Source organism: Microtus oregoni, unplaced genomic scaffold (genome assembly GCF_018167655.1).
Source record: "Microtus oregoni isolate MIOR12 unplaced genomic scaffold, Mior012 000005F_ref0000423, whole genome shotgun sequence".
Classification (NCBI taxonomy): Eukaryota; Metazoa; Chordata; class Mammalia; order Rodentia; family Cricetidae; genus Microtus; species Microtus oregoni.
Genome location: NW_024543064.1, coordinates 34,891,773 through 34,916,667, shown reverse-complemented (window position 1 = coordinate 34,916,667; position 24,895 = coordinate 34,891,773). Strand labels below are relative to the sequence as shown.

At 45.6% G+C, this 24,895-nt stretch overlaps 4 protein-coding genes across 4 annotated transcripts; 1 reads left to right on the top strand and 3 right to left on the bottom strand.

The window, feature by feature from the left end:
- Positions 1 to 3,029: 3,029 nt before the first annotated feature.
- Positions 3,030 to 3,371, bottom strand: LOC121448880 (elongin-B-like). Its single transcript, XM_041653138.1, has one exon. It carries the CDS (start codon positions 3,369 to 3,371, stop codon positions 3,030 to 3,032), a length of 342 nt encoding a protein of 113 aa, XP_041509072.1.
- A 1,291-nt stretch (positions 3,372 to 4,662) lies between these two features.
- Positions 4,663 to 5,694, bottom strand: LOC121448871 (transcription initiation factor TFIID subunit 7-like). The gene has a single exon (XM_041653130.1). The coding sequence runs from the start codon at positions 5,686 to 5,688 to the stop codon at positions 4,663 to 4,665; it is 1,026 nt and encodes a 341-aa protein (XP_041509064.1). The 5' UTR covers positions 5,689 to 5,694.
- An 8,761-nt stretch (positions 5,695 to 14,455) lies between these two features.
- LOC121448878 (elongin-B-like) lies at positions 14,456 to 14,797 on the top strand. The gene has a single exon (XM_041653136.1). It carries the CDS (start codon positions 14,456 to 14,458, stop codon positions 14,795 to 14,797), a length of 342 nt encoding a protein of 113 aa, XP_041509070.1.
- Positions 14,798 to 23,971: 9,174 nt separating this feature from the next.
- Positions 23,972 to 24,803, bottom strand: LOC121448861 (endogenous retrovirus group K member 7 Pro protein-like). Its single transcript, XM_041653124.1, has one exon. It carries the CDS (start codon positions 24,801 to 24,803, stop codon positions 24,054 to 24,056), a length of 750 nt encoding a protein of 249 aa, XP_041509058.1. The 3' UTR covers positions 23,972 to 24,053.
- Positions 24,804 to 24,895: the final 92 nt, after the last annotated feature.

The following is a 24,895-nucleotide window of genomic DNA, read 5'->3' as shown; positions in this document are numbered from 1 at the left end:
TCCCACACCGTTTATGTGGCAGCAGGATTAGAACACAAGGGCTTTGTCTACACCATGCAAACTGTTCATTTCTGTCAACTTGACAGTAAACTATCGTCACCTGGGAGAGGAAACCCCAACTGAGAAAATGCCTAGATCAGACTGGCTGTGGGGAATTTGTGGGATTTTTTTGGGGGGGGGGAGTTTGGGGGGGAGGCTAGTTGACTTAGAAGGGTCCAGTCCACTGTAGGGCAGCAGCTGGTCCTTCATAGACAAGTAACTCTTCAGGTACTCACTCAGCCTTGGAGAACAGCAGAGCTGCCACCATGGCAGGGCCGAGGGGAGGGGCCAACATTCAAATTTTTAAAAGTTCACTATAGTGCAATGCAAATAATACAAGACCCTGTCTCTAAAAGAATAAATTGAATTTTAAAATCATTATTTATGATGAGATTCTCAGTGCCAGGTTTCTTTGGTATCTGACAAATACTTTTTCTGAGTATTGTATTTTCTTACACTCTAAAATTTTGTTTTGTTTTTCATATTTCAGACAGGGTGTCTCTATGTAGACCAGGATGGCCTCCAACTCACAGAGATACCCCTGTCTTTGCCTCCTAAATATTGGGATTGAAAGTATTCACAACTCGAGCCCTGGCCTAAAACTTTTTAAAACAACAAAAGTTTTCAATCTTTTTCTTAAGTCTACTGCTAACATAAGAGTTAATTGGCATGTGTGGGCCAAGTAAACACAAAGCCATCCGGCAAATAAACAGCAAACCAATACACAAGCCAAGCCTGCAGATTCTCAGACTATTCTGCTTGTTATGATTATTCATACAAGCCACACCCACTCCCTCTCCCATTCACAGAGGCAGGCTGATTTTCAGCTTCCAGCCTGAGCTTGCTCTCTTATTTGTCTTTCTCTTGGAGAGGCATCTTAGCTTCTGCCTCTCTCCCCACTTCTCTGTTTCCCTCTCCTCTCTGTCTCTCTTTTCCTCTTTCTCTCTCTCTCTCCCCCTCAACTCCCTTCTCCCCTTTTGCCTTTCCCTCTGTAGCTCCCTGAATAAATATTTACCTCCTTCTACATGTTGTCTATCCATGTTTCTGTCTCCTGCCTGCTGGCCATGTGTCTTCCTGCCTGGGCCAGCCACTGCTAGGGGACCGTCAGCCATCTCTGCCTGGTACTGGCTGCTCCCAGGGCCTGCTGCCTGCCACCACATTGCCAGCTGCCACCATTTGGGGACGTACAACATTTCTGCTGCCTACTGCCGCACGGAATCTTGCCACATTTTAAAAAAAATCATAGCACTGCTGTTCCACTCCAGGTTTCAGTCCAAAGAGTATTTCTGGCCAGGCGGTGGTGCCGCACACCTTTAATCCCAGCACTCAGGATGAGGAGGCAGGTGGATCTCTGGGAGTTTGAGGCCAGCCTGGTCTACAAGAGCTAGTTCCAAGAGAGGCACCAACAGCTACAGAGAAACCCTGTCTTGAAACACCCCTCCCCCGAAAAAAAAGTATTTCTATCCCACACTAACGTCACAAAAGCACTATGGGAACTTTTAAAAGAGTTTAACTTACACAAATCATAGGTTTAAAGTAGAAAAGAATGTATAGGAAACATATTTAGTTTTGAGACCCTCTTATATGCTAAAGTAGCAGTAGTCACCAGGCAGATAACATGAATGAAAGAACGTACAGTCCCCTGAATGTGAGTAAGGACTCCATTAATAATTTCAGAAATTCTGAAAAAATTCCGGGCGGTGGTGGGACACGCCTTTAATCCCAGCAATCAGGAGGCAGAGGCAGGAGGATCTCTGTGAGTTCGAGACCAGCCTGGTCTACAAGAGCTAGTTCCAGGACAGCAAACAAAAACCTACAGAGAAACCCTGTCTCGAAAAATCCAAAAAAAGAAATTCTGAAAAAGGAAAAGGCCCAGACTGTGGCTCCTGTTCTCATGGCCAGCCACGACCAACTACATTTTAATTATTACTATATATGTATGAATGACATGTATGTACCTTTGTGAAGGTGTAGGGTGTACATGTCCATGTATGAAGTTGTATGTGCATGTGTCTATGCACGTGAGTGTAGGCATGAATTCCCCTGGAGCCACAGTTACAGGCAGTTGTGTGCTGTAATCCCTGGATGCTGTGAGTCAAGGTTGGGTCCTCTGTAAGAGCAATAAATGATTTAACTACTGACTTTTTTCTTCAGTTCCTCCATCTCTTTTTACTGTTGTTTTGGTTTGGTTCTTGTTTTTTTCAGAAAAGGGTTTGTCTGTGTAGCCCTGGCTGTCCTGGAACCTGCTCCACACACCAGGCTTGCCTTGAACCCAGAAACCTGTCTCTGCCTCGCAAGTGCTGGGATAAAGACATGCACCACCACACCTGGCTTTCTGACAAATGTTTACTATCTATAAAAGGCAGTGAAGGCATAAATAAGCACACAACCCTACCAAACAAAAAGGTCTGTGATAGACTCAGCAGAGGGAATAATGGCACCTGCTGACAACCCGAATCCCATTTTTTTTTCCAGACAGGGTTTCTCTGTTTGTCAGTCCTATCTGTCCTGGAACTATCTTTGTAGACCAGACCAGTCTTACCTTGAACTCAGAGATTCGAAGGCCTCTGCCTCCAGAGTGCTGGGATTAAAGGCATAGGCCACCACCCCTGGGGCAAATCCCACCTCTTCTTTTTAACAGGATGGTAGGAAAGAACCAACTTTTGCAAGCTGTTCTCTGACCTCTACCTAAAAGCAGCCTTGACACATACGCTACCACACACATAGATGCACACAAATTAATAAATGAAATACTTAAATTTGCCAGGCCCAGTCGCATGTATCTTTAATCCAGCACTCAAGAGACAGAGGCAGGAAGAGATCCACTTGCATTTGAGACCAGCCTGATCTACACTGTGAGTTCTAAGAACAACCAAGTACACATAATGAGATCCTGTTTTTTGTTTTTTCTTTTTGACAGCCAAATCTTTATTAAGGGAATTGGTCTCTGGGGTTAGGGAGTGGGCCTGGGCCCCTCACTACACAGCTTGTTAATCGTCACTGTCTCCAGAATCCTGTGGCTTCGTCGCATATGAACGGTCTGGAGGGCTGGAGAAGGGCTCAATGTGCAGGGCTTCAAAGGCATGGTCCTCTCGGAAGGCCAGGCCCACTGTGGCTGGGGCCTCTGGCCCTGCTGTCAGGCTAGTGAAGCCACACTCGCCCAGAGTTTTCCCATCATCAAGGAGCTGGTCGCCCTTGTACAGCTGCTGTTCATCTGATGGCCGCTTAAGGATGCTCTCAACGATGTGCTTCAGCTCGAATTCGGTACTCGACTCCTTGGCAACCGTGAAGATGGTGGTCTTGTGGCGCCAGATCATGAGGAACACGTCCATCCCAGAGGCTGCTTCTGGCTCCATGCACGGGCACAGCCACGCTCACGCCCCAGATCCTGTTTTTAAAATATCAAATTAAATAAAACTCACCTTGGGTTGGATTTAAGAAAGGTTATTTTGTATTAAAACCTGCATTTATTAGTTAGAGGAATCAGGTACTTGAGCCATAGTGAACATGTGGAGGTGAGAAGAAAACTTGGAGTTCAATCCTTCCACACACTGAGCTTTTGTTGTTGGTTTTTTTCAAGACAGGGTTTCTCTGTTTAACTGTCCTGGTTGACCTGGAACTCCCTTTGTAAATGTAATGTCTGTCCTGTCCCTTCAAGAGACAAGCCCAGCCCTCCCAAGTCTACAGAGGCAGGAGGATCTTCCTTCTGCTTCCTCCCTGCAAGCTCTCCCTTTCCTCCCTCCCTAAGACGTAGTTTCTCCTCCCTCTCCTCTCCTCTCCCCCCTAGATGCTCTCTCTGTTTCTCTCTCTCTGCCTCTTTCTCCCCATTCCCTTTCTTCCTCCCTCTACCCTGTCTCCTTCCCTTCCATAATCCACTAAACAAATATCCAACATCACTCTTGCATGCTGTGCCTATCCATCTCTGTCTCTCACCCGCCATAGTTCCTTGGGACGTGGTGATCCACCAAAGACTCTCACCTGTTGTGTGGCTCCCTGCCTGGGACACACTGCCGACCCTCAGGGAACTGTGCAGTGTTTTATTTTTACAATTACAATAGACCAGGTTGATCTTGATCTCACAGAAATCTGCCTGCCTCTGTGTCTAGACATGTGCCACCTTGCCCAGCTGCCACCCTTGAGTTTTTAAATCTGAAAATGATTTTTTTGTTTTTTATTTTTTTTATAATGCAAAAACTGGAAGCTCTTATTGTGCAAGAAACAACTTGTGCAAAAACTTACATTTCTATACATGGAAACTTCCTAGGTAGCTAATAAAATAGCTACTGTATACATATATTAAAAAAAATAAAAATAACTTCACTGCCCATAGGCTAGCTTCTTACTGATCTTAGCATCACAGAATAGAAATAAAAACTTCTAGAAAAGAGACAAATGTAATCATGTCCTATGGTGAACAATTAAAGTTCAACTGTTCACTAATCTTACACCTACACCTGCCCATGTAACCATACTTCCTAAAGAATGAAAACCTTGGTAACATTTCTAAAAACAGCCAACAAAATTCAAAAAAACTCCCAACACTATAGAGAATAATTCTGAGATCGTATTATGAAAATGAAAATTTTCTCAAGCTGACCAGTCAAAAAACGGAAATCAACATTCTCACTTCTCTAGGAGTAATTCTAGTTCTTCCTGCAAAGAACTAAGCTGCTCCTTCTCCCTGTCTTCTTTTTGTTTGAGTTCATCCAGAACAGCCTGAAACCTGTTCTTGAGAGCCAAGTTCTCTACTTTCATGATGAGATCCTCCTGGCGCTTTGCCCTGTCTTGGGTCTCCTGGAGCTTGCCTTTCATGTTATCAATCTGTTTCTGAATTCCCATAACCAACTGGTTGGTTCCTTCATTTTCTTGGTGCTGTTCACCTGACTCATTGAGCTTGTCTTGTAGCTGCCTCTCCAGATCTTCCTCGGTGCCAATGATGTTGACATCTTCCTCATCTTCACTGCTGCTGCTGAGGTCATTGAATATCTCTCGAAGCTCATCAAGTTCTAGTGAGTCATGGCCCTGCCTGTGGCCAGACATTCCTGGAGAGGAGATATCGAGGCCTTGATTTTCGGTCTCCCTTGTTTCATCTTCAGCAATTATCTCCCAACGAGTGCTGACAGCTTCAGCATCGGTACTCAGCAACCGCTTCACTTCTTTTTCCACATCGGGAGACTCAATATACTTCTTCTTTGCTGTCTTCCGGAACCTTCTCTTTCTGACATTTTTTAGAGGTAGAGTGATTCCATGGTTCCAAAGAAACTTCTTCTCTTTGTCCTTATCTTTTTCCTTGCTTGCTTTGGGATCAGCAGAGGCAACCGGCTCCTCCACAGGAGGGTATAGGTCACCATCTACTGTGGATACAAGCATCTGACAGATATCTGCTGTCTTGTAAAAGGTTTTTTTGTCGATGGTTTTCAAGCTTTCCATAACACAAGGCAAATCTACCAATTTTGCGGCCAAGGGCACTCGATCCACCCTGACGATTCCATGCCTCCCGTCAGGGTGTAACTCAATGGTCAGTCTGTCCTTCAGGTTGACGTGTCCAGACTGCACCGCCGTCCTCACAGTTGAGGCATATTCTGGGGGCAATCGTAAGATAAACTGGCTCTCCAGTTCATGAGGCGCATCGTCTTTGCTCTTACTCATCTTTGATTCCTTGGGAGTTACTCCTCCAACAGATGCTTGCTGCACTAAAAAAGAGTTCAGCTCAGTCTGCAGGCGAGGTACAGCTTCCCGCTGCAGGAGCAAAGCGGCAGGGAGCTGCGCCTCTACCTTTAGGTCTCTCCACGCTCTCCGCCTAGGCACACCGACCTGCGTGCCACCAACGAAAGGGCTCAGGTCCTGCAGTGTGAAATCTCGCCGGCCGCCGCTCGAAGCATCGGACTCCGGAGCTCACCGCCTCCGTCCGCCACCCACCTACGCAGGAAACAAGCGAGGAAGAGTGAAAATGATTTATTTTAAAATGACAATATATACTATTTGAAATGTGTGAGACTAAAATGTTTTCTGTCCCTCGATTATTTGTCTTGGTCTCATGTATGGAATATCACCTTTATAAAAGTGTGTATTTATTTTTAATTCATGAGTCATTTGCCTACATGTATGTATGGGCACCACATGAGGGCCTGGTGCCATCAGATGCCAGAGGGGAGAATCGTATCCCATGGAAGCAGATGGTTGTGAAATGTCATGCAGGTGCTGGGAACTGAACCCAGGTTTTCTAACAAGAGCAATCAGGGCTCTTAACAACTGAACTATCTCTCCAGCACAGGAATATTACCTTTCGATAATTATAGTACCCCTCAAAATTTAAGTTTTTAGAGGAACAGACCACAAAAATAACTTACATTTACCAAAAGATATGATAGAAAAACAAGCATTTTGGCCAGGCAGTGGTGGCACATGCCTTTAATCCCAGTACTCAGGAGGAGACGCCAGCCTAGTCTACAAGAGCTAGTTCCAGGACAGCTAGGACTGTTACACAGAGAAACCCTGTCCCGAAATACAAACAAAAACAACCATGCATTTTGGGGCCTAGTTATAGGCCAGTTAATAGTGTTTACATAGCATTCACAAAGTCCTGGGTTCAACCCTTGACAACATCAGATGTGGTGGCACACAACCTGTAATCCCAGATCCCGGGAAGTAGAGGCAGAGGGATCACAAATTCAAGGAATCCTTGGTTACATAGTGAACTTGAGGGCATGCTGAGTAAAATGAGACCTTATGTAAGAATAAAAAAAGGGCCGGGTGGTGGTGGTTCACGCCTTTAATTCCAGTACTCCAGAGGCAGAGGCAGGCAGATCTCTGTGAATTTGATGCCAGCCAGGTCTACAATGGGAGTTCTGGGATAGCTAGGGCTGTCACACAGAGAAATACTGTCTCAAAAAACAAAAAATGAAAATAAAACAAAGATAAAAAGGAAGGTTTTGGGTTGTCTCTGTTTTTGAAGATGGCTCAATTTCAGAGAAACTGAGAAGCCTGCTGCAATCCTACAGGCTGGGCTGCGAAGGATGAGGAGGTGTAGAGAATCTGGAGTAAGTCTCAATAAGCTGTAGCACAATTAACAAAAACACAGACACAGATATTGGGGTTCAACCTGAAGACCAGAAAAGCAAACCAGCCAGACACTACCACATACCTCTCCTTCAGTCCGAGTATGGTGGCAATCCTGCCTCCAGGAATCCTCAGAATGAGACTGGCTGAGAGCTGTCTCCTCCTGTCTTATATCTCTCTCTAGGGCAGGGATTAAGGGCGTGTACCACTCCCGCCCAGTTTCTATGACCAACTAGTGTGGCTACTTGGATTAAAGGTGTGTGATGCCACTGTCTGGTCGGTGAAGCTGACCAGGGTGTTTGTTTTACTCTCTGATCTTCAGACAAGCTTGATTTACTAAAATACAAATGAAATACCACTACAATAAGCAGTCTGACAGTGTGAACGCCTAGATCTAGTGCCCACCAGGGTACCACACGCTCCTCTGCGATCTCATCAATACTGCCTCATACCAGCATCTGTACCCATTTACTCACCGCAACAGGAGAAATCATTGCTTTCCAAGTTCACCTGAACTTGAGTCAAACGTGTATCTATAAATGTCAGAAATCAGAGGCAGAGGTCACAGGAAGCAGTTAGGTGAGAAGGAAATGTCCAGCAGATTCAATCTCATGTGGGTGAAGACACGTAGAAAACACACCAGGGAGAGCCAAGCCACTTTATTTTAAATTACCTGAGGAGCAGGAATGGCTGGACAGGGAGATGCCTCGGGAAAGAGGGCACATAGCAGAGGGGATGAGAAGTCTGCCTCGGGTGGACACTTCATTTAGATCATCCTTCTTACAAGTCCTTACAGGTCACTCTGCAAGTCATTGAGGCCCTGAAGGAACAGATCCTCTCACCCACGGCTGTGGGCATGGGACTGAGAGCTGCTGTGTTCCATGCTAGAAAGGGTGTTCTGAAGCTCTAAGAGGAAGTAAAATGAAAAACCAACCATTAGCAAGACTGTGATGTGCATAAAACCAGGCCCTGGACATCCTGGAAAGGAAGCACAGGTCTGGTTTGTATGTGCCCATGCACAGGTGCTTCTCACTGAGTACCTGTTTCTGTCCTCAACTGCAATGAGTGATATAATGGGGAATATAGTGGTACCTGTCCTGGAACTATCTCTTGTACACCAGGCTCTCCTTGAACTCACAAACTACCTGCCTCTGCCCCCTTCTTGAGTGCTGGTTTCAAAGGCATGCACCACCATCGCCTGGCCCTGCTTACAATGTTCCTAAAACTTTGTGTTTCCTGGCTGTCGATGGAAAATCCAAAGGCCAAGTAATCCAAGATCAGGGCTCAAGGGAGCCCTTCCTTATTTCTTAGGCCACGTGAGATCTGTCGTCAAAATTAATAAAGTAAAAAAGAGCCAGGTGTGTTTTGTCTGCAAGCTAGTATTCTAAACTCTTCGGAGGGAGAGGCAGGAGGGTCAGAATTTCAAAGCCAGTTCCAGAGCATGTTTGATGCTAGTCCAGTAGTACAGGAGAACATGTTTTAAAAGGGGTAGCAAAGGAAATATACACATTATTTCTTATATTACTTAACATAGTAATAAGCCTTATGGTCTGACTTCCTTGTTCATGTTCTCCCTCCTTCTGCTCTTCATCTGGCCCTTGGGAGCTCAGTCCAGTGCTCCAATGTGGGTTTCTGTCTCTATCTCCATCCATCACCCGATGAAGTTTCTTTATCAATGACTTCTCACCCCCCCCCCCCCATTTCAGCCACATTGAGAGAGTCTGGTTTGGTCGCATGCTCATTCAGTCCCGGTCCAACTGGATTTGGTGAGCTCCCATTAGAACTGGCACACTGTCTCAGTTAGTGGACCAAACCCTCGTGGTCCAGATTTCCTTGCTCATCTTCTCCCTCTTTCTGCTCTTCAACTGGACCTTGGGAGCTCAGTCTGTTGCTCTAATGAGGGACTTTTGTTGGACTAGAAGTCCAAACATCAGGGATAATTTGGTCCAGACACCATTCACAAAGCCTCAATTAATGCAAAAGTAAGAGAATTTTTTTCTGTCACAGCAGGGCCCTTAAGGTTCGAGATATGAAGGACATCTGATTGCTGTTACAGTCCATCTTTTAAAGTAAAAAGCCACAGACAAAAGTGGGGAACCTACAGGTTGTTTTCCAACTTATTGGATTGGCTTATTCAAAGGGTTACTAGCAGTGATTGATCTATTCCAGGGCCAGAGAATAGCCGTGGGATCGGGTGAGATAAGAGAGCATCTCTAGGCGGGCCGCGGTGGCGCATGCCTTTAATCCCAGCACTCGGGCGGCAGAGGCAGGCGGATCTCTGGGAGTTCGAGGCCAGCCTGGTCTACAAGTTCCAGGCCAGGCTCCAAAGCTACAGAGAAATCCTGTCTCAAAAAACAAAAAGAGAGAGAAAGAGAGAGAGAGAGAGAGAGAGAGAGAGAGAGAGAGAGAAAGAGCATCTCTGTGGTCTTCCTGACCTTGTTCCAGTGACTAAATCAATCCATCAGGAACTGAGGCAACATCTGTGGGTTGTCTTTGCCTCAATTCCCAGAATGGAGTTATGTTTGAAGATTATTCACAAGGACACAGGGTGATGAGCAGCCCAGCATGTGTGTGTGTGGGCGACTGTCCCGTTTCCAAGAGAGAGTGAGTGTAAGGTTTTAGAAAAATGTCTTAGGGTTGAGGGGGCTTAGAAATGCATTTAGAGTCTTTCACGTTCTCTCTATCTCCACCATCGCTGCAGTTCCTTACTCTTTGAGGCAGAATCCCTCATAGATCTGGAACTTGACATGTGGGTGTGGCTGCGGCTCTCAGAATCTGCTTCTCCAGGGCTGGTTTTATAAGCATGGTCTGTCCGGCCTGACTTCTTTTTTCATAGAGGCTCCATGAACCTAATTCATTTCCTCACCAGAGCACTTTGTGGCTGAGCCATCTCCATAGCTCCCACTATTCATACATATTAGGTTTAAGAGCTGCCTCAGGGCTGGAGGTGTAGCTCTTCATGGAGTGCTTGCCTGGTGTCTGCTTTGCTTCTCCTTTCTGTGTTATCTTGTGATTGAAAGCAACTTGGGGTAAGTGAATTTAAAACAGCCCAGGACCAGCTGCTGCCTAGGAATGGTACTTACCGTGTACAGTGGACTGGGCCCCTCTAAATCAATGAGCCTCCCCACATTAAAAAAAAAGAGCTAGTTCCAGGACAGGCTCCAAAACCACAGAGAAACCCTGTCTCGAAAAACCAAAAAAAAAAAAAAAAAAAATCCCACAAAATCCCCAGAGGCCAACATTTTTGTTTTTTGTTTTGTTAAGACAGGGACTCTCCATAGCTTTGGAGCCTGTCCTGTAACTAGCTCTTGTAGACCAGGCTAGCCTGGAACTCACAGAGATCCGCCCGTCTCTACCTCCTGAGAGCTGGGATTAAAGGTGTGTGCCTCCACCGCCCAACCAGTCCCCTGTGTTAAGGCAATTCCACAGTTGGGGATTCCTATCCCAGGTGACAATAGTTTACTGTTAAGTTGACAGAAATTATTACTGTGCATATATGAATGTACCTATGTGACTCAGAGGCCAGTTTCATGGATTTTGCTCACTCGCCTTTACATGGGTCCGAGATATCAAACTCAGGTTGGTATGCTGGTGTGGCACACAGTGCCTTTACCCCCACCGCACTGCCCTGTCCTCATCTTGAGCACCTACTCAGAAACATTCTAAGGAATAAGGGAGGGCTTCCTTGAGCTGTGACCTTGGAATACTTGGCCTTTGGATTTTCCGGAGACAACCGGGAAACACAGTTTAAGAACACAGTAAGCAGGGCCAGGCGGTGGTGGCCTACGCCTTTGATCCCAGCACTCAGGAGGCAGATGCAGGTGGATCTCTGCGCTTCAAGGTCAGCCCGGTCTGCAAGAGCTAGTTCCAGGACAGGTTCCAAACCTAAAGAGAAACCCTCTCTCGAAAAACCAAATATAAAAATTAAAAATGAATAAATAAATAGTAATTTTAAAATAAAATAAATTACTGTGTTCTGTATGCCCTTATGGAGGCCAAAGGACAATTGCTAGAGTCAGGTCTCTCCTTCAACCATGTGGGTCCCAGGGGATGTACTGAGGCTGTCAGGCTTGGCTGCAAATACCTTCCCTCACTGAGTTACCTTACCAACTTCCTGCTCTATTTCTTTTTGTTTTTGAGACAAGGTCTCTCTACACTTCTAGCAGGCTTAGAACTCCCTGTGTAGGGTGGCCTTGAACTCATTGAGAGGTACAGGCCTCTGCTCACTAAATAGGGGAATTAAAGGCACCTGCAACCAAGCCAGGCCTGATCTATTTAATTTGTTTGTTTTGGGGAGAGGATTTTTCTTAATAAATCTGGCTGTTCTAAAACTATGTAGACCAGGTTCACTTCAAACTCACAAAAAACTCCAGCCCTTGCCTTCCGAGGGCTGGGCATACGCAACCACTGCCCAAGTTGCCTGCTTTGTTCTTAAAACTTTGTGTTCCCCGGCTGTCTCCCGAAAATCTGGGGTAGAGTAACTCAAGGTCAGGGCTCAAAAAAAAAAGCCCTCGGTTGTTCTTTAGGAGTTTCCATGAGTAGGTGGTGAAGACGAGGACAGGACAGTGAGGTGGGGGTAAAGGCACTGTGTGCCACACGAGCATATGAACCTGAGTTTGACCCCTGGGACCCATGTAAAGGAGAGAGAGCCAAATCCATGAAACTGCCCTCTGAGCCCCATGGGTATATTCATACATACACAGGAATAATATCTTTTAAATGAGGGAAAGGCCTGGACAGTGGTAACACACTCCTTTAATTCCAGCACTCAAGAGGGGGGCAGAGGCAGGAGGATCTCTGTGAGTTCAAGGCCAGCCTGGTCTACAAGAGCTAGTTCCAGGACAGGTACCACTATATTCCCCATTACATCACTCATTGCAGTTGGCGAGAGAAACAGGTCCTCAGTGAGAAGCACCTGTGCATGGGCATATACAAACCAGGCCTACGCGTCCTTTCCAGGATGTCCAGGGCCTGGTTTTATGTACATCACAGTCTCGCTAATGGTTGGTTTTTCATTTTACTTCCTCTTAGAACTTCAGAACACCCTTTCTAGCCTGGAAATCAGCACCTCTCAGTCCCATACTCCCAGACCTGGGCGAGAGAATCTGTTCCTTCAGGGCCCCAAGGTCTTGCGGAGTGACCTGTAAGACTTGCAAGAAGGATGAGCTAGATGAAGAGTCCATCCGAGGCAGTCTTCTCATCCCCTCTGGTATGTGCCCTCTTCCCTGAGGCATCTCCCTATTCAGCCATTCTTGCTCCTCAGCTATTTTAAAATAAAGGGGCCTGGTGTCCCTGGTGTGTTTTCTACGTGTCTTCACCCACATGAGACCGAATCTGCTGGACATTTCCTTCTCACCTCACTCCTTCCTGTGATCTCCGCCCCAGATTATTGACATTTATAGATACACATTTGACTCCAAGTTCAGGTGAACTTGGAAAGCAATGATTTCCCCTGTTGCGGTGAGTAGAATGGGTTCAGATGCTGGTGTGAGGCAGTATTGATAAGATCACAGAGGATCGTGTGGTACTCTGGTGGGCACTAGATCTAGGCAGTCACACTGTCAGACTGCTTATTGTGGTGGTATTTCATTTTTATTTTAGTATATCAAGCTTGCCTGATGATCGGAGAGTAAAAGAACCACCCTGGTCAGCCTCACAGACCAGGCAATGGCATCACACACCTTTAATCCAAGAAGCCACATTAGTTTCTCATAGAAACTGGGCGGGAGTGGTACACGCCTTTAATCCCCGCCCTAGAGAGGAATATAAGACAGGAGGAGACAGCTCTCAGCCAGTCTCATTCTGAGGATTCCTGGAGGCAGGATTGCCACCATACTCGGACTGAAGGAGAGGTATGTGGTAGTGTCTGGCTGGTTTGCTTTTCTGGTCTTCAGGTTGAACCCCAATATCTGTGTCTGTGTTTTTGTTCATTGTGCTACAGTTTATTGAGACTTACTCCAGATTCTCTACACCTCCTCGTCCTTAGCAGCTCAGCCTGTATGGTTGTAGTTTCTTCTCAGTTTCTGTGAAATTGAGCCATCTTCAAAAGCAAACAGACACAACCTAAAACCTTTCTTTTTAGCTTTGTTTTATTTTCATTTTTTGTTTTTTTGAGACAATATTTCTCTGTGTGACAGCCCTAGCTATCCTAGAACTCCCTTTGAAGACCAGGCTGGCATCAAATTCACAGAGATCTGCCTGCCTCTGCCTCTGGAGTACTGGAATTAAAGGCGTGAACCACCACCACCCGGCCATCCTTTTCTTTCTATATAAGTTCTCATTTAACTCAGGATGCCCTCAAATTCACTATGTAATCGAGGATTCCTTGAATTTGTGATCCTCCTGCCTCCACTTCCCGGGATCTGGGATTACAGGTTGTGTGCCACCACATCTGATGGTGTCAAAGGTTGAACCTAGGACTTTGTACGTACTATGTAAGCACTACTAACTGGGCCATAACCAGGCCCCAAAATGCATGGTTGTTTTTGTTTGTATTTCGGGACAGGGTTTCTCTGTGTAACAGTCCTAGCTGTCCTGGAACTAGCTCTTGTAGACTACGTTGGCGTCTTCCTCCTGAGTGCTGGGATTAAAGGCGTGTGCCACCACTGCCTGGCCAAAATGCTTGTTTTTCTATCATATCTTTCGGTAATTGTAAGCCATTTTTGTGGTCTGTTCCTCTGAAACCTTAAAATTTGCAGGGAGCCACACAGCAGGTGAGAGACTTTGGCGGATCACCAGGTCCCAGAGGAGCTTTGGCAGGTGAGAGACAGAGATGGATAGGCAAGGCAATCAAGAGTGAGGTTGTTTATTTGTTTAGTGGATTGTGGAAGGGAAGGAGATAAGGGAGAGGGCAGAGGAGGGGAATGAGGAGAAAGAGGCTGAGAGAGAGAAACAGAGAGAGGATGTAGGGGGAGAGGAGAGGAGAGGGATGAGAAACTACCTCTTAGAGAGGGAGGAAAGGGAGAGCTTGCAGGCAGGAAGCAGAAGGAAGATCCTCCTGCCTCTGTAGACTTGGGAGGGCGGGGCTTGTCTCCTGAAGGGACAGGACAGACATTACATTTACAAAGGGAGTTCCAGGTCAACCAGGAGAGCTATACAGAGAAACCCTGTCTTGAAAAAACCAACCACAAAAGCTCAGTGTGTGGAAGGATTGAACTCCAAGTTTTCTTCTCACCTCCACATGCTCACTATGGCTCAAGTACCTGATTCCTCTAACTAATAAATGCAGGTTTTAATACAAAACAACCTTTCTTAAATCCAACCCAAGGTGAGTTTTATTTAATTTGATATTTTAAAAACAGGATCTCAGGACTGAGCGTGGTTGTGCTGGAGCGTGGAGCCAGAAGCAGTCTCCGGGATGGACGTGTTTCTTATGATCCGGCGCCACAAGACCACCATCTTCACGGATGCCAAGGAGTTGAGTACCATATTCGAGCTGAAGCGCATCGTTGAGAGCATCGTTAAGCGGCCACCAGATGAGCAGCGGCTGTACAAGGGCGACCAACTCCTTGATGATGGGAAAACTCTGGGCGAGTGTGGCTTCACTAGCCTGACAGCAGGGCCAGAGGCCCCAGCCACAGTGGGCCTGGCCTTCCGAGAGGATGATGTCTTCGAAGCCCTGCACATTGAGCCCTTCTCCAGGCCTCCAAGGCGTCCATATGCGATGAAGCCACAGGATTCTGGAGACAGTGACAATTAACAAGCTGTGTAGTGAGGGCACAAGACCCACCCCCCCCCACCCGCAGAGACCCAATCCCTTAATAAAGATTTGGCTGTCAAAAAGAAAAAACAAAAAACAGGATCTCTTTATGTGTACTTGGTTGTTCTTAGAACTCACAGTGTAGATCAAGCTGGTCTCAAAGGCAAGTGGATCTCTTCCTTCCTTTGTCTCTTGAGTGCTGGATTAAAGATACATGCGACTGGGCCTGGCAACTTTAAGTATTTCATTTATTAATTTGTGTGCATCTATGTGTGTGGTAGCTTATGTCTTAAGGCTGCTCTAAGGTAGAGGTCAGAGAACAGCTTGCAGGAGTTGGTTCTCTCCTACCATCCTGTTAAAAAAAAAAGAGGTGGGATTTGCCCCAGGGGTGGTGGCCTATGCCTTTAATCCCAGCACTCTGGAGGCAGAGGCCTTCGAATCTCTGAGTTCAAGGTAAGACTGGTCTGGTCTACAAAGATAGTTCCAGGACAGATAGGACTAACAAACAGAGAAACCCTGTCTGGAAAACAAAACAAAAAAAAAATGGGATTCAGGTTGTCAGCAGGTGCTGTTATTCTCTCTGCTGAGTCTATCACTGGCCTTTGTGTTTGGTAGGGTTGTGTGCTTATTCATGCCTTCACTGCCTTTTATAGATAGTAAACATTTGTCAGAAAGCCAGGTGTGGTGGTGCATGCCTTTATCCCAGCACTTGGGAGGCAGAGACAGGTTTCTGAGTTCAAAGCCATCCTGGTGTATGGAGCAAGTTCCAGGACATCCAGTGCTACACAGAGAAACCCTTTTCTGAAAAAACAAGAACCAAACCAAAACAACAGTTAAAAGAGACAGAGGAACTGAAAGAAGGGTCAGTAGTTAGAACACTTACTGCTCTTACAGAGGAACCGACCTTGACTTGCAGCACCCAGGCATTGCAGCACACAACTGCCTGTAACTGTGGCTCCAGGGGAATTCATGCCTACACTCATGTGCACGGACACGTGCATATACAACTTCATACATGGACATGTACACTCTACACCTTCACAAAGGTACATACATGTCATTTTTACATATATAGTAATAATTAAAATGTAGTTGGTCATGGCAAGCCATGAGAACAGAAGCCACAGTCTGGGCCTTTTCCTTTTTCAGAATTTCTTTTTTTGGATTTTTCGAGACAGGGTTTCTCTGTAGCTTTTTGGTTGCTGTCCTGGAACTAGCTCTTGTAGATCAGGCTGGCCTCGATCTCACAGAGATTAGCCTGCCTCTGCCTCCCAATTGCTGGGATTAAAGGCATGTGCCACCACCGCCCGGATCTTTTTCAGAATTTCTAAAATGTATTAATGGAGTCCTTACACACATGTATGTTCTCCCATTCATGTTAGCTGCCTGGTGTCTAATGCTACTTTAGCATATAAGAGGGTCTCACCTGGATAGAGGTGGGCGGTCCTTGGGCTTCCCACAGGTCAGGGAACCCTGATTGCTCTTTGAGCAGATGAGGGAGGGGGACTTGATCAGGGGAGGGTTAGGGAAATGGGAAGCGGTTGCGGGGAGGAGGCAGAAATCCTTAATAAATAAATAAATTAAAAAAAAAACAAAAGAGGGTCTCAAAACTAAATATGTTTCCTATACATTCTCTTTTCTACTTTAAACCTATGATTTGTGTAAGTTAAACTCTTTTAAAAGTTCCCATAGTGCTTTTGTGACGTTAGTGTGGGATAGAAATACTTTTTTCGGGGGGGGGGGTTTAAGACAGGGTTTCTCTGTAGCTGTTGGTGCCTATCTTGGAACTAGCTCTGGTAGACCAGGCTGGCCTCGAACTCCCAGAGATCCACCTGCCTCTGCGTCCCGAGTGCTGGGATTAAAGGTGTGCAGCACCACCGACTGGACAGAAATACTCTTTGTACTGAAAACTGTTGTGGAACAGCAGTGATATAAATTTTTTAAATGTGGCAAGATCCCGTGCAGCAGTAGGCAGCAGAAATGTTGTACGTCCCCAAATGGTGGTAGCAGGCAATGTGGTGGCAGGCAGTGGGCCCTGGGAGCAGCCAGTGCCAGGCAGAGATGGCTGATGGTTCCCTAGCAGTGGCTGGCCCAGGCAGGAAGACACATGGCCGGCAGACAGGAGACAGAAACATGGATAGACATGATATGTAGAATGAGGTAAATATTTATTCAGTGAGCTACGGAGGGAAAGGCAAAAGGGGAGAAGGGAGTTGAGGGGGAGAGAGAGAGAGAAAGAGGAAAAGAGAGACAGAGAAGGGAGGGAAGCAGAGAAGTGGGGAGAGAGGCAGAAGCTAAGATGCCTCTCCGAGAGAAAGACTGGAAAAAGCTGGAAGCTGAAGATCAGCCTGCCTCAGTGGATGGGAGAAGGAGTGGGCGGGGCTTGTATGAATAATCATAACAAGCAGAATAGTCTGAGAATCTGCAGGCTTGGCTTGCGTAATGGTTTGCTGTTTATTTGGCAGACGGCTTTGTGTTTACTTGGGGCACACATGCCAAATAACTCTTATGTTAGCAGTAGACTTAAGAAAAAGATTGAAAACTTTTATTGTTTTAAAAAGTTTTAGGCCAGGTCTTGAGGGGTGAATACTTTTAATCCCAATATTTAGGAGGCAAAGACAGGGGTATCTCTGTTAGTTGGAGGCCATCCTGGTCTACATAGAGACACCCTGTCTGAAATATGAAAAACAAAACAAAGTTTCAGAGTGTAAGAAAATACAATACTCAGAAAAAGTATTTGTCAGATACCAAAGAAACCTGGCACCTGAGAATCTCATCATAAATAATGATTTTAAAATTCAATTTATTCTTTTAGAGACAAGGTCTTGTATTATTTGCATTGCACTATAGTGAACGTTTAAAAATTTGTATGTTGGCCCCTCCCCTCGCCACTACCATGGTGGCAGCTCTCCTGTTCTCCAAGGCTGAGTGAGTACCTGAAGAATTACTTGTCTGCCCATGACCAGCTGCTGCCCTACCGTGGACTGGACCCTTTAAAGTCAACTAGTATGCCCCCCACTCCCCCAAATAAACAATTCCACAAAATCCCCACAGGCCAGTCTGATCTAGGGAATTTCTCTGTTGGGGTTTCCTCTCCCAGGTGACAATGGTTTACTGTCAAGTTGACAGAAACGAACAGTTTGCATGGTGTGGACAAAGCCCTTGTGTTCTAAGCCTGCTGCCACATAAACGGTGTGGGATACACCTGTAATCCAAGCACCAGAGAAGTGAAGGCAAAAGAAAGTATCGGCTGTGCGGAAAGAAATCCACTGCTGATTCGATGATCTTACTATTTGGCTCTTGTTCAGTACCCTTGGTGGCTACAGGGTTAATAAACTCATTTGTGACCAAGTGTAGAACACACTGTGAACAGAACACAGTGCAAGCACGTGGGTCTGAGTCCAGTCCCCAACAACCACCTAAAAATGCCAGGACCAAAGCTATGTGTTTGTTGTCTAAATGCAGGGGTGACAGGTAGATTGCTGGTTAGCAATCCTCAAATAAGCATCAAGTTCAGGGGCATTGTCTCAACACAGAGCACATGGCTCCCAACTGCTTCTAAATTCTAGCCTCAAGAAGACTAAGACATGCTTCTGGCCTACACACAAATGCAGTCTTGCCTTGCAGCCTAGGTTGGCTTTAATCTTGCACTCATCTCAGAGTTCTGGGAGTAAAGAACTGATAATCCTGACCATTAATTTTTAATTTTATTTTTAGGATTTTTTTTATTATTTAGGCAGTTACTATCTCAATCAGTTCAAGTAGAGCCTCCACAGTTAGATCTAAGGTTAAGGCCTTTTGTTGCTCTTGCAGAAGAGTAGCATTCATCACCCACAAGGTTGGCTGCTCACCCTCTGCTGGCCTCTGTAGGTACTGCTTGCACATAAAAATAAATTGAAGGAAAAAAAGCTTCAATAATGGTAGCTGGACTTAGTATCAAAATGGCCTCTGTAACTCTGCTTTTCTTTACCCTTCTCTTCAGTACATAGCAGGTGTGTGCATATACCCTATTTGGGCTGGTTTGCTATCCGAGGGGTAATGTTGCTGCCAGGGATTGAAGTGCCAAATTTGCCACCCAGAAAGCCCCCTGATTGGGTTCCTACAAGAGCTGGCCGCATCACTCTGCTTGAAGGCTTCAATTTCCATTGGTGTGACTGGACCTACCGGGATGCAGTGATTCCTGCAGAATGGTACTCAGAAGAACAGAAGATCTACTTTTCCACCCTACCTGCACAACGTTTGGACCTATTAGGCTTATCCCAGCCCTCAGAACACCCTAGCACTACATCTGTACGTCTTAGTTCCATGCTTACCAAGCCTCAGAATTCCAGCAGAGCACGAAGCTGGCTTAGCCCCAGTGTCTCTCCACCACCTCTCTCCCCTGGCCCTTGATACCTTTCCCCTGTGGAATCCCACTTTAGTAGATATATTTGGGGTAGAATTTGGGTTTTGAAAAAGCACTTTTTTTAGTTTTTCAAAACAAGGTTTTTCTGTGTGGCTATGGCTGTCCTGGAACTCACTCTGTAGACCAGGCTAGCCTCTAATTCGGTGATCTGCCTGCTTCTGCCCTCTGAGTGTTGGGATGAAAGATGTGTGAAAGAAACACATTTATTTTGACTATTTCCCAAAGCTCGTCAAAGAGAGTCAAGACTCAATTTACATTGGTCAAGACAAATGCATTCAACACAGACTCAAAATCAGCAGCTGCCTTCACATATTGGACTCATGCCTGTTATATTTTTGTGTAGTACTGCAAGATACTATTTGGAGGTGTGGTTCTCAATCTTCCTAATGCAGTTCCTTATGTTGTGGTAACCCCCAACAATAAAATCACTTTCATTGTTATTGAAATAAGTGATTTTGTTTTGAATCATAATGTAAATGTTTTCCCAATGGTCTTAGGCTACCCCTGTTTTCCCAATCATCTTAGGCTACCCCTGTGAAGTCTCCTCCGCTCCTAATGGGGTTTTGACCCACAGGCAGAGAATTGCTGATTTAGAGGATCCTAGGTGTATACACCCTTTAAATGGTACCCACCACATAGGGCTTAGCCAAGTAATTATTTACATAAACGACTTTGAAACTGTAGGATCTATAGTAGTGATGTTACTACTAAAGGCTTAAAGAATCTTACCATCAAGCCTGCCATCCATACTCATGGAAGGAGAGAACTGATTCCTGGAAGCTGTACTCTGACCCCATATACACTGATGTTCCCCTCTCCGCATGAATATGTGATTTAAGAGGAAGAAAAGAGAAATGGTCAAGGGCTGGAGAGTTCGCTCATTGGTAAGAGCACTGGTAAGAGCTCTTCCAGAGGTCCTGAGTCCAATTCCCAGAAACCATACGGTGGTTCACAACCATCTGTAATGATATCTGGTGCCCTCTTCTGCAGGCAGAACACTGCATACATAATAATAAATAATAAATAAAATCCTAAAAATAAAATTAAAAATTAATGGTCAGGCCTATCAGTTCTTTACTCCCAGAACTCTGAGATGAGTGCAAGATTAAAGCCAACCTAGGCTGCAAGGCAAGACTGCATTTGTGTGTAGGCCAGAAGCATGTCTTAGTCTTCTTGAGGCTAGAATTTAGAAGCAGTTGGGAGCCATGTGCTCTGTGTTGAGACAATGCCCCTGAACTTGATGCTTATTTGAGGTTTGCTAACCAGCAATCTACCTGTCTCCCCTGCATTTAGACAACAAACACATAGCTTTGGTCATGGCATTTTTAGGTGGTTTTTGGGGACTAGGCTCAGACCCATGTGCTTGCACTGTGTTCTGTTCACAGTGTGTTCTACCCTTGGTCACAAATGAGTTTATTAACCCTGTAGCCACCAAGGGTACTGAACAAGAGCCAAATAATAAGATCATCAAATCAGCTGTTCAGGAAACCTTAGCCATCCTGGAGTTCTGGGCAGTGCAGAGTGGAGTCCTCTCTGCACAGCCGATACTTTCTTTTGCCTTCACTGATTCATTGACCCCGGGATGCTTTCGACCTGCCCTCTGCCATTTTTTCTGGGAAAGGGAAAATGAGGCAGGCAACCCTTATGCAGGACAGCATGTCTCTCAGAGAGAACCACTCTCTGTGCGATGCCCTTAGCTCAACACCCCTCTTGGGAGGTCAGGCTGAACACTCTACCTTGTGCAGTGAACCTGAGTTCCAGGTGTGCAAGAGCCGTCCAGTCGGTGGCCTATTGCTTGAGCATAAATATCAGTGGAAGCCCCTTGTTCTAGGGCGACCAGAGCCTGTGCAATCATCACCTTATCTCTTTTGTTTTGGGTTTTGAGCTTACAGACCAGTCAGAGAAGTAACACCAATCCACAGCAAATGACTGCACCAAATAATTCCACCCCCACCCATTCCTTGAAGTATGAGACAGCAGACAGTCCCTCTGTGAAGGACAGATCAAGGCAGGTAGAGTTGATCTGGACAATGGCGGCTCTCAACTCGCGAAGATATCACCGGCATCGACAACAGAAAGGTCGACACGATCAGCATGAGAGTGATCCCCGCCATCCTTCCGTTCCAAGATTTTTCTTGTTAGCCGTTCAGGGACCCAGAAAGGATATTCTTCATTCTGTGGAAAAATACAAACAGTTCCCCTGGATCTTATTAAAATAGGATCCGGGCCTCTCCATTCATTAGTCAACACATCTTTCCATTTTACAAGTTCCTTTGGCCGCCATGGCTGCGAACAGTGTCGATCCGCTGCGGTCTGATCATGGTCATCCAAATTTAAAAAATTTATAGTGAACAAAGCAGTGGCAATGGTCACTCTTGGTGTCGGGGGCAACTCCTTCATTATTCCTCTTTTTTGTTTAATTGGATAAGACTTAAGTGTGCGATGTGCTCGCTCAACAATGCCTTGTCCCTGAGGATTATAGGGCAGGCCTGTATTGTGTGTAACTTGCATTTGCAAACAAAATTGCTTAAACTTTTGAGAGGAATAGGCAGGCCCATTATCAGTTTTTAAAAATGTGGGCTTGCCCCATGCACTCCATGCCTCAAGGCAATGTTGAATGACATGAGAAGCCTTTTCTCCTGTGAGAGGTGTGGCATGAAGAATGCCAGAGCCTGTGTCAATTGACACATGCACATATTGAAGTCTTCCAAAAGCAGTGATATGAGTAACATCCATTTGCCATACCTGTAAAGGCAAAATTCCTCTGGGATTTATCCCAGTGTGTCTAATAGGGAGAAACTGGCAGCAATTGTGACACTGGGTCACAATGTCACGAGCTTCCTTTCTAGTGAGAGAAAAGCGCCTACACAGGGTTTCAGCTGTAACATGAAAGTTATTATGAAAGAGTTTTGCAGCTTGTAATGGGGAGGCAAGGGCCACCACAGCTAGTCGTGTAGTGCAATCAGCCAAATCATTGCCCGAACTCATAGGACCTGGGATGCCTGAATGTGCTCTAATGTGTGTAATAAAAAATGGAGCTCTTCTGTTTAATAAACATTCTTGCAGTTTGTGGAAAAGAAATGCCACTGTGCTGGTAGTTCTTATAATTCCAGCTGTCTCAAGTAATTTGACAGCATTGACCACATAGGCAGAGTCGGAAACGATGTTGAGGGGGCAATGAAATTTTTGAAAAACTTCTAATACTACCATGCATTCCACCACCTGGAGTGAGGTGGCAGGGAAATTTTTTGAAAACACTTAGGAACACATAACATAAGCTCCCATGCCATTTTTTTTAAATATTTATTTTATTTCTTATATATACAATATTCTGTCTGTGTGTATGCCTGCAGGGCAGAAGAGGGCACCAGACCCCATTACAGATGGCTGTGAGCCACCATGTGGTTGCTGGGAATTGAACTCAGGACCTTTGGAAGAGCAGGCAATGCTCTTAACCTCTGAGCCATCTCTCCAGCCCTCCCATGCCATTTTTGGAGCCATCTGTGTATACCACCATTCCGTCTTTTAGCGGGATGGAAGATGTTACCCGGGGAAACACAATGGGATGACATGCAGCAAACTGTAGCAAAGAGTGTTTGGGGTAGTGATTATCGATTTTCCCTGAAAAGGTGGTGACCAAAATGGCCCAGTCATCAGAAGTGGTGGCTAAGGTTTGTATCTGAAGGGAAGTATAGGGAACAATCATAACCATTGGATGTTTACCAAAATGACTAACAGATGTTTTCAGTCCTTTAAGGGCAATCTGAGCTATAGCTGCTGGATACCAGTCAATAATTTTTTGAGGGGAAGCATGTGGATGAATCCACAGCAACAGTCCATTTTGCCATAACACAGCAGTGGACAATTTCCTTGTTTTAAACACACAAAGAGAAAATGGTTGGGTCACATCAATACGGCACAATTGTGCCTCCTCAATGGATTTTTCCACTAGTGTTAAGGCTCCCTCTGCCGCTGGTGTCAATGCCCGAGGGGAAGTAATATGAACATCCCCCTCCAAGATGTCAAACAGGGGTTTTAAATCAGCGGAGGAAATCTTTAAAAAAGGTCGTAGCCAATTAATGTCTCCTAATAATTTTTGAAAATCATTTAATGTTCGTAAATCTTTTTTATAAATTTTTAATTTTTGTGGGAGGATCTTATCTGGAAGAACAATGGAGCCTAAAAATTGGCCAGTATCAGCAATATGAATCTTTTCAGCAGCTATCTGGAGGCCCCAAAGCTGTAAGTTTTTAAGTAGTAATGGATAGGCCTTTTCGAGGACCTTTAAATCCTCATGACACATAAGCACATCGTCCATATAATGGACCATAAGCAACTGTGGAAAACGCTCTCGTAGTGGTCTTAGAGCCTCCTGTACATACAATTGGCACATAGTAGGACTGTTGGTCATACCCTGGGGTAAAACTTTCCTTTGAAATCGTTTATCAGGCTCCATGTGATTAACTGAAGGGATAGTAAATGCAAAGCGAGGTCTATCAGCAGGGTACAATGGAATAGAAAAGAAACAATCTTTAATATCTATTATTATTAGGCTCCAATTCTTGGGCAGGGCAGAAAGTACGGGGAGCCCCCGTTGCACTGCTCCGAGAGGATGCATTTGCTCATTGATAGCTCTTAAATCGTGTAGCAAACGCCATTTTCCTGACTTCTTTTTAATGACAAAAATGGGAGTATTCCAAGGGGAGGTTGATGGTTCTATATATCCTAAAGCTAATTGTTCTGTAATAAGCTTGGTCACCGCTTCCAATTTTTCAGAGGTCAGTGGCCACTGGGGAACCCACACTGGAGTCTCTGTTTTCCATGGTATAGGTCGTGCTGCCCCAGTGGCGCCTAGGAAAAATCCAGGCCGGGTCTTTCTTGGTTAGGGTTGGGCGCTACCGGCTCTATCTGTCCTTGTCCTAGGCGACCCAGCCCTTTTCCTGCTTCGTACTCCATCTTTCTCATTATATCAGTAGCTTGTGGTGAATATTCATTAGACAATGTTAATCCAATGTCTTGCATAACGTCCCTTCCCCATAGGTTAACCGGCAGGGGGAGCACATACGGGGTAAACCGTCCTTGTTGTCCCTCCATGGTTCTCCAGATAAGGACCGAGGAGCTAATGGTTGGGTGAGCATTATATCCTAAACCTTGTAGTGAATGTGATGCCTCAGTGATTGGCCAAGATTTTGGCCACCAGTGGGAGGAAATTATGCTCTTGTCCGCTCCAGTGTCCAGAATCCCTTCAAAGTGCTTGCCATTAACCCAGAGGGATAGTTTCGGTCGGTCCTGAAGACTGACAACCAAATAGGCCGAGTCCTGACCTGAGGATCCCATCTGTCTATCTCCTGGTTTTTGATGGGCTTCACCCGGAAGGAGTAGTAGCTGAGCTATTCTGTCTCCTTTGCTAATAGAAAAGACTCCGTTTGGACTGGAGCACAATGCTTGAATTTCAGAAGTATGTTGGTTATTAATAATACCAGTGTGGACAATAAGACCCTGTAAGGTAAGCGATCCTCGCCCCAGGATAAGGCCCACACTTCCTTGGGGTAAAAACCCAGGCACCCGAACAGGGATGAGCTGTACTCCCATTTGGGGCATTAGTATGAAGTCGGAGGAGGCACACAAGTCCATTCATGCTCCATCCCTAAAGAGACCTCTTTGGTCCTTTTGATGAACCTGTTCCCATATTT